We start from the raw sequence: 9,272 nt of genomic DNA, 5'->3' as shown, positions 1-9,272 counted from the left end.
TCCGCTGCTGCCCTGTACACCCCGAGCACACGCTGTGCCTAATGAGGGCTCTGCAGATCCCCTAAGAGAAAGACCACAGTTCCTTTTTTAATAATACAGGAGGTTTCATCTGGAACCTCACTGCACCAGGCTCTGTACTTCCACCCACACTCCTTCTCTGGAGACATTCGAAACCCACCTGGATGTGATCCTGTGCGATCTGCTCTGGTGACCCTGCTTTAGTAGGTGGGTTGGACTGGGTGATCTCCAGAGATCCCTTCCAACCCCAACCAGTCTGTGATTCTGTGAAAAAGTTTGGTGGAGTCAAAACCCACCCAGGAGCCAGAGAGCACTGGGATGAGGCCACCAGCCACGGTCCTTCTGCCACCTCTGCCAGTCTGGGGCTGGGGACACCCCAGGGCTGCCCAGGTGACGGCAGCAGCTCGTCCCTGGCACCCTGGTCCCGCTCCAGGGCATTTCCCACCAGCCTTCCCCTGCCACACCTCCTGGCTGTCGGTCCCGCTGGCTCTTGAGGACAATGCATGTCCCTACAATCCAAAGGCAAAAAGTCCTTGAACTTTCTGTGTGATTTCAAGGGGGGGAAGGCCCAGGAGATTACCGAGATCAATAGAGGATTTGGGTAAAACAGGACCCGCCATTGACTGCTCCCTCTCCTTGAGCTCTCAGATCCTTGGCACTGCTGGCTTGTCCCCATCAGCTATTGTTCCGATTCATTTTAGATGAAGGGGCTTTTGTTGTAGGAGCCCATGCGGGGTCACATCGCCCCTCGGTTATCAATCTGGTTCTCTCTCCTCTGTCCCATACTCCACCTCCCCACTACAATGGGATGTTTTCTTCGGCAACAGCTTCCTGACAGGCAGCGGTTCCCTTTGCCTTCAGACCTTATAATCACTTGTTAAGCCGCGCTTGCCTCGGGCTCCCCCAGTCCCTTTGCCACCATACTCCCAGTTTAACCCCTGATCCCATCTATGCTACGGGTCAGCGGGAAAGGGGAAAAAATACAGCTGTCCCTGTGGGGCTGGCGCGGGCTGTACATGCACGAGGCATCCAAGCTGGGTGTTTTCCACTTTCCCGATTGTGCGGGAGCACCTGGAAGTATCAGATGGTGGAAGCAAAACCTTCAGCTCTTGTTTGCCAAAGTGTCAGAGGATTTGGCTTGCTGAGTTTAAACTTTTGCAGACTTGTTTGCCAAAGGGGTCTCCTGGTAAGCAGGTCTCTTTCTGTGGTGCCCCATGAAGGGACCCCAAAAGAAGGGCATCCAAAAACAGCCCGTTTGGAATAGGAAACGTTACTAATGGGTGAGGGTTATGGTGGTGGAGGAGGATTTCGGCACCAGCCATGCTGGGAGAAGAGTCCCACTTGCTGTCAGAAGTAGCAGCAGAAATGCCTTGTGCAGCAGAGCATTCCTTGGGGGGAGCAGGAGGAGGACAAGCAATTAAATCAGAAATAGATAAAAGGAGAAAGGAACAACCGAGCAAAGTCAGGAACAAGTGCAAACAGGACCACAGAGGAGAAGCTGCCAGGACCATCCCCGGGCTGAGCCTGCGCCAGCAGCGGGGCCGGTGCCAGGGAGCCGTGAGTCACGACATGCAGCGCTGTGAGCCGGGACGGCCGCACTCGCCCCCGCCTGCAGCCCACCGGGGAGGGCGACCGCACACCCCTGCACCCACCACGGCACCGGAGCTCCCCCCGAGCCCCCCGGGATCCCAGCACCCCGGGGCACCCCGCTGCTGCCAGGCTGCCGGAAAGGGATGCTGGGATCTGGGATGGGGCGTAGCGAAATGCTTCGAAATAGGGAGATTGATCAGCGCGGAATAAATTTAAGGGGAAAAGAAAGAAGCTGCACTGAAAATATTAAGTCAGTTGTGTAAGAGGCTGAGTAAAATGCAAAGCACCTTTTGCTCCAAGCCTCTAGGTCATTAAAAAAACCCATGTTATCCCTGAGAAGGGTTATTTTGGCATTAGGGCTAGAACAGATAAGAGGTGTAAATTCTCAGAACTGGATGTCATGACGTCGGCCGCTCAATTTTTCTAGCTTTATAGTACAGCGTTCACCAAACAGTCTTTGTACTAAGAGAAACTCATCTAAAAATAAGGACAAAACCAGTCTGCTAATAAACCTCGTATTTGCAACTGTGCTAGCAGAGTCCACAGCAATATGGGGTACAGAGGGGTGAAACTATCCGCAATTTTATTTCCCTGTATTGCCCGTTCTACCAGGTCAGACACCTCTCTTCTCAGAGAGCTGTTTCTGCTGCCGGAGCCCCCGGTGCCTTCAGCCCCAGCAGGCAGGAACAGTGAGTCAGGTTCTGAAAAAAAATCACAAGATTGCCTTAAATATAGTAAGGCTGTTTTAAATACAGATATATTTGGCTTATTGCTTTCTAGACACCAAAACTTTTAAAATAGACTCTGGTCATATTTTCCCTAGGCAACTGGTGACTTTTTAAAGGGAAGCTGAGATTCTCACCAATATTTCCAGGAAAAAAAGCAGCAAATGTGAGTCCTGTGATACTATCACAGCAGATACACACACATCATCCCTCTGCACCATTTCACACCGATTTTACTTCTCTTTTCTTGTTTTCCCTGCTTGAAATGACCATTTATTCAAACAGAAAATGTAGCATTGTTCTAAGTGTCTAGGAAAAAAAAAAGTATCATAATAACTGGCATAAAGAAGTCAAATCACTTTGCATTGATCGTGCTCCTTCTGCAGGGCCCACTCCAAAGCCCATTGATGTCAGCAAAGTCTTTTCATTGGCTTCAATGAGCTGCGGATCACAGCGCAGATTTATAAAGGCATTTAGGTTCCTAATGATGTAAGTAGTTGCCTAGAGGTGTTGGGGGCCTAACCTGCTTATACCCTTTTGTAAATCACACCAGGCATCTACTTACATGTTGAAGCATTGAAATACCTGAAACGCTACAGTTTCTTGAAGTCACCAAACATATCGAGTTGGAATTACGCGCACTAATTTTAGATAAAGTGATCTGGCTGTGTTGTGGCTGGGCTGGGTATAGATATGGAAATCCATATATTCAAGATAAGTTTCTTTGCTTAGAGAGGAAAAATGTAATAAAGTTGGGAGAAGATCTAATAAAATAATTCATTGCAAAAAACATTTGTTATTAATTTTGGCCTGTTTACTATTTGGAAACACATTTTTATTTGCCAGCCAGCTCTGCAGATGGCTCATTATTATTCATTGCAATTTTCCCCCTCTTTTCATTGAATAATTTGTGGATACACCAGCTTTATTTCCAAGTAGTTGAAGTTTAATTCCTCAGCTAGGTCCACACCAAACAGAGGGGAAAAAAAAGATCTAAGTCAAGTGTTTCATGTGCAAGTTTGTTTAAAAATTCTATAATCTATGACAAACATTTCAAATTAAAAGGACATTCCCACAGGCAATGAAATAATGAAGTCCTTAGAATCAGGCAGCCGAGGCATGAAGCTGATAGCTATTTCCACATTTTATGTACTCTCAAAGGAGAAGAGCAAATTCTGAGAGCAATATCATGTTGTGTTTGTAGATATTTCTTACCAACTCCAAGCCAGATTCTGCAGCCAGCCTAGAGGTAATTTGCTCAAGCGAGTGGGGAAAAGTCTGATTTCAGGGTTTTTTCCGTGCTGTATTCAGTACAGTGCTTAGTCTAACTGTTGGCTGTAAGCCTGCAAATATATTTTACACCCAGGTCAGCGGTTTGACCAGTTTGAAGGGGGACTATTCTTCCGTTCAAGGTACTTGTGTATGTAGGGGTGGATATGATCGGCAGGCAAATCAGGAATTTGTGCTCAGGTACCAGAGAGATGGAGGGCGGGTAGTTCAAAAACCTGAGTGTAGGGACGGAAAGGTGGACAGAGTGCGGTCAGACGGACATCATGGTCTCATCACGCAGCACACGCTTTAAGGAAAACTCCTGCGGAGTTCGGCTCACGAATGAGCCTGTCTGAGGGCAGCGGGGTGGATTTCCCACTGCAGCTCCAGCGGGCGGCTGGAAAGTAAGTCAGCATCTAGGGAAAAGACGTAGACAGCTGAGATCTCCTCTGACTTGCGAGACATCCTCGCATCCCCTGGGTCAGCCTCCCGGGAACCCCTCTACTCCCGGGCCAGCCTCCGGGGCATCCCTGCACCCCCCGGGACAGGCTCCCGGGTCACCCCCGCCCTCCGCTCCCCCCGAAGGAGCTCGGAAGCGGCTTCCCCGCGGCTGTGCCGGGGCCGGGCAGGGGGCGGCTCTGCCCCCCGCCCCCGCCGCGCCGTTGCCCCGCCTCGCCCGCCCCGCTCCGCCCCGCGCCCGGCGATGTCTCCGCCGAAGTTTGCCGCGGCCAGCGCCGCACGTGGGAGCCCCGCACCGAGCCCCCAGCGCCGGCGGCTCCCGGCCCCGCGTCCCCGCCCGGCCCCGGCGCAGCAGCGGGGGCGGTGGCGGCGGCTCCCGGCCCCCCCGCTGGGGGATGCCCCCCTGAAGCGCCGCCGCGCCGCGGCCCCCGCGCTGGGGATGCGGCAGCGCGCAGCCCCCCGGCACCGCTGAGCGCTGCGCGGAGGGGCCGCGCCGGGGGGCGGCCGCGGAGCATGGCCAAGGCGCCCGGCCGCCGCCTCGGGGTAGCATGGCCGTGAGCGCGGCGGCCGCCCCCGCCGCCGAGCCGCTGCCCCGCAGCATCTTCAAGAAGTTCCTGGTGATGCTCTGCTCCCTCCTCATGTCCCTCTACGTCTTCTATTGCCTGGCCGACCGCTGCCAGACCCTGCCCGGACCCATCATCGCCGCCGGCGCCGCCTCGGAGGAGGAGGAGGGCGGTGGCGGCGGGTACCTGGGGGGCTCGGCCGAGCTGCCCCCCTGGCAGGCGGCGGCGGCGCGGCGGAAGCGGCTGCTGCAGCGGCTCAAGCAGCGGCGGCGGCGGCAGGAGGCGGCGCCGGGCGAGGAGGTGCCGGCCGGGGGCGGTGGGAGCCGGGCCGGCGGCTCGGGCGGCGGCGGGGGCAGCACGGCGGGCACGCCCGGCACCCTGACGCTGCTGCTGGGCGAGGGCAGCAAGCGGCTGCCTCAGGCCATCATCATCGGCGTGAAGAAGGGGGGGACGCGGGCGCTGCTGGAGTTCCTGCGGGTGCACCCCGACGTCCGCGCCGTCGGCGCCGAACCCCATTTCTTCGACCGCAACTACGAGCGGGGACTCGCCTGGTACAGGTACGGGACGGGCTGGGGCGGGCGGTGGCACCGCGGCGGGGACGGGGACATGGGCGGGCCGGCAGTGCCCCCCGCTGGCCGCCCGGCCCCTCCGCCGCCCACCGCGTTCCCGGAGCCGCGTCCCCCCGACCTCCAGCCCCGCTGCCCCGAGCCCCATCGCTGGTCCCCTTCGGCCCCGCTCCCCAGACCCACTCGCCAACGCTTTTCTCACTCCCCAGGTCTCCCAGCCCCCGTCTCCGTTTCCCGATTCCCCAGACGCTCTCCCCTCCATCTTCCCTCTTTCCACCCCTTCTCCCATCCCTGCTCCCAAATCGCCAGCCCCGCTCTCCCCCCAGATCCTCCTCCCTGCTCCCCGCCACCCATCCCCTGATCCCCCACCCTTCCTCTCCCGCTGACATCCAGCCCCGGTGCGGGGTCCCCCCGTGGGTGCCTCCCTGCAGCGGGGGGGGCAACGGGAAGAGCAGTGGGTACCCCATAGCCCAGGCGACTACCCAGGGATACTGCGTCAGAGCTAACCAACCCCCCAACCACTCCCGAGGAGCACAGGTTCCCCGACATCTTGCTGCTCCCTGGCTTTTCTTGGGTGGAGGGGCTTTGCAAAACCTGTGGCTCATCCTAACTACCAGCCGAGCCCCAGCTGCCTTCCCTTGCAAAACATCGTGCCATCACCTCCCGCAACTCCCAGCCCGGGGATGCAGCCGTTAAAAGCAGCTTTCCTGTGTTCAATGTGGAGAAAAAACCCCAGATTTCCCGTGCAAATGTTTCAGCAGCCTGCTAATGAGTAACCAAAAATGTCAGTTCCCGGAGTGCAACCCATGCACTCACCTTGTCTAAAAAATGAGCAAAAAGGTAAATGGGGTTCTTCCTTGAATTAATTAGTGTTTCATTAAACTAAATAAAAGGTATTCCCTTTAAAACAAGACCGTAAACGTTAAAGCCAAGGGGCAGGATTCTCCTTAAATGTTTTCCGTGTGTGTTTTAGAGTTCATAGAGGAGCGTCTTCTGGCAGATTCCTATGGGAAGGATTGGTTAGACTGAGGGCAAAACTGCTCTTTCCCAGAGTGTGTCTGTGTTTGTGGCTTTTTTGAATGAACAAGCAAAAAGGAGAGGATTTCGGGTACCCCCGGAGCTTGTTTTACTTTCGTGTTAAGCCCAGCTATTAGCAGAGAGGAGAGGATGATTTTGGCTCAGCTTGCCGTGACAGTATTGAAATGTGGAGTAGGATAGTACTGATGGTCTGAGTGTTTATGTAAAAGTCTTAACACGTGGAAGTGATGAGCTTCCTTGTGTATCTGCCGGTGTCAGAAACACGCTGGGTTTTTGCAGGCAGCAGAGTGTGGGTTCTCCGAGAAGAAAGATTTCCTTTTGTGTGGGCTGAAGATGTCAACAGAATTATATTTTTAGTGTGTGCTTATCCAATTTCCCCATGCTGACCCCGTATCAGAAAGGAAACATTAAAAACGAATCTGAAAAACCTCAAGAACTTTAATCAAGTCTTGACTTTGAAAAATAAACACGTGGCTTTGGGATGGCATCTACTGAAATTTATGGTGGCTATGCAGAAAAGCTCATTTATCAAAGATGCTCTCGAAGCCCTGAGGAGCAGATGGCAGTGGGATAGACCCGCTTCTGGCAACGGTGCCTGGGTGAGGAGTGCAGACCTAGACAGGGGAGGAGCCACCAGCATTTAGGGCATAGTACAGCCCTTGGTGCAGGGGATTTAATTTTCCAGAGGTTTGGTCTTGATCTTGCAGCTCTTACTCATTCGAGGTACTGCCCTGCAGACTGTTTGTGTAATCATTATGTTTTAGCATTTGGTACATGAGCTCTCCCGTTAATTGCTGCAGTTTGTTTGTTCTGGTATTTGATGTACTGAATTTCATCTCTCCTTTTTTTTTTTTTTTTTTTTTATTAGCCCTGTGGAGGCTGAGGTACAGTGAATTCTTTGTATGAGATTATTCCTTTGAGACCTAATCTTGCTGGCTTTGCTTGTATGAGTAATCTTTACTAACACACAGAGTCCCGGCGTGATGGCAGAGCTGCAGTGTCAGCTCGCTGGTAACCAGTTACCAGCCTGTTATAAATACTCATTTAAAAAAATATGTCTCTCTCCATGGGTTTGATGAGGGTTCAGTGTCGGGGAAACGGCCAGATGTTTGCCAGGGGTCCTGATTCCTTATCTTTGGCATCAGCAGCTTAGGTTTCACGTGCATTTCTGTTTCCCAGCAGTCAGACTAAACAGCATCATTACGAGGTATAAACAGTTGGGTTCGCTTTCAGCGCCCGCAGGAAGCCGGTGCAGGCAGCGAGCGCCCTGGCCAAGGGAACAGAAAGCTCTTGGGTGTTCGCAGCGACACAGGCTTGCAAACGGAGAAGGGCCAGCCAGCCTTTGTGGGTGATAGTGCTATTGTCAGCAGAGCGCAGAGGTGGGCTGTCACTAGGGTGCCACACCAGGACTGTGGCAGGGTGGCTGTGGGGTCTGGGGCATGGAGGGGACCCCTGTGCCTCTGGGAAACAAGAGCAGCTCCAGTAATAGCTGCTTGTTATATGGTATGAGGGTGGATGAACAGGGGCTGAGCTGTGGCTGCAGCAGCAGGATGGTGCTCCCGAAGCGGCCAATTGGGTGGTTGGTACCTGTAGGGCAGCGTGAAAATCTTGTCACCCTCTGGGGTGCCACAGAATGCAGGAAAACGCTGTCCGTTAAATCAAGTGGAATAATCACTCGGCTCTTAGAGCCTGAGCCGTGCCTGGGTAAGAAGGCAGCTGTCCTACCGAGTGGCTGACTTTATAAAAAACAATCCGAGTGATCGAATTTGGTAAGTGTGACACCTCCGTGTGCGCCTGTGTGTGGGTCGAATATCAAGGGACGCTGTGTGCCGAAAGCAGCTTTCTCCGTATTGGGTTTGCGAGTCCTCTCTTCGTGCAGAGACAAAAGGCGGGAGGGGGCAGCCCACAATGCTCGCATTGACTTCCCAGCGCAGAAACCTCCCCTCCAGCCCCGAACAAGGCTATTGAGCCAACAGAGTTCAATAGCAGGTGACCATGGGTTTTAATAGAGTTCAGCTGCCATCCCCCACCTCGAATACAGCTGTATACTGCCTGGGGAAAACTACAAGAATAGGAGCTAAGTCATTCAAGTGAAAAATAAAAAAAAAAAAAAAAAAGTCTGGATTAAAAAAAAAAAAAAAAAAAAAAATCTGTATTTGCGGGCGATATTGCGAGTCTGGCTGGTTCCCTCTGATCCTTTGTTAGTCTCGCGCTGATTGAGCTGCCTGTTGGAATGTCATTATACTGTCAGTCACCCCAGGAACATTTATTTCATATGTTTTAATCTCTCTGCCTCTGTAGCACCGATGCCAATTTCACTAGAGCGAAGCCAAGCTAATGTCATTAGATTACACCCGATCCAGGGCAAGATGAAAGATAATTCAAAGTTACTCCGTCAGGTTGGGAGTTTAAGTATCACTCCTCCCCGATGCTTCCAAAGCTGGGGAGTTCTGTCCCCTAATTAATGTTCTCTTGGGATTTTTCTCCAATTTTGTTTTGTTTTGTTTTTCCTTCTTTCTATTCTAGGCAACCACTGGTTTTGGTTTTGGTTTTTTTGTTTTTGTTTTGAGTCAAAGGGAACAGAGAACATCTCAGGTGCTTAAGAGATCTGGGATGGAGGAAAAGGAGGTTTCTTTAGGGTAGATGTGCGTACGGTAGCTATGAGCAGCTGTATCCCACCTCGTGCCGTTTCCCGTCCTCTGTGCCTCAAATCCTGGTGAAATCAGAGCCCTGGGGTTGGAGGAGTCGGGTCGTTCCTGTATCAGTGGATGGCCAGGAGGTCCGTGGGGTTTTGTGGTCACTGTAATTCAGCAGCACAGCCTGGGACTGCTTTGTAGCCATGGAAGTGAGGATGGGAGCATAGGTGTGGGGAGCAGGAGTGTGTGACGATGCCAGGGGAGACTTCAGGGGAGCGAGTACGGTTCATGAAAGCTGGAGCAGGACCAGGTGGCCATCAGGAGAAAGGTCTTGTAAAACCTCTGTGGGAGGGAGATGCTGTAGTAGTAGTTGCTCTATAGTGATTTTCTCTCCCACTTTTTTTCGGC

General features: G+C 53.1%; 1 protein-coding gene across 1 annotated transcript in view; it reads left to right on the top strand.

Annotated features, from left to right (window-relative positions):
* The first annotated feature begins 4,609 nt into the window (after positions 1-4,609).
* The window catches only part of LOC135996164 (heparan sulfate glucosamine 3-O-sulfotransferase 3A1-like), a 31,679-nt gene continuing 27,016 nt past the window's right edge, over positions 4,610-9,272 (top strand). The window contains exon 1 of the mRNA XM_065647937.1: positions 4,610-5,181. Within this exon, the coding sequence (XP_065504009.1) occupies positions 4,610-5,181 (572 nt within the window). The remainder of the gene's footprint in view (positions 5,182-9,272) is intronic.

The sequence above is a fragment of the Caloenas nicobarica genome, chromosome 18, assembly GCF_036013445.1.
Source record: "Caloenas nicobarica isolate bCalNic1 chromosome 18, bCalNic1.hap1, whole genome shotgun sequence".
Lineage (NCBI taxonomy): Eukaryota > Metazoa > Chordata > Aves > Columbiformes > Columbidae > Caloenas > Caloenas nicobarica.
This window is presented reverse-complemented; position numbering and strand designations above follow the sequence as displayed.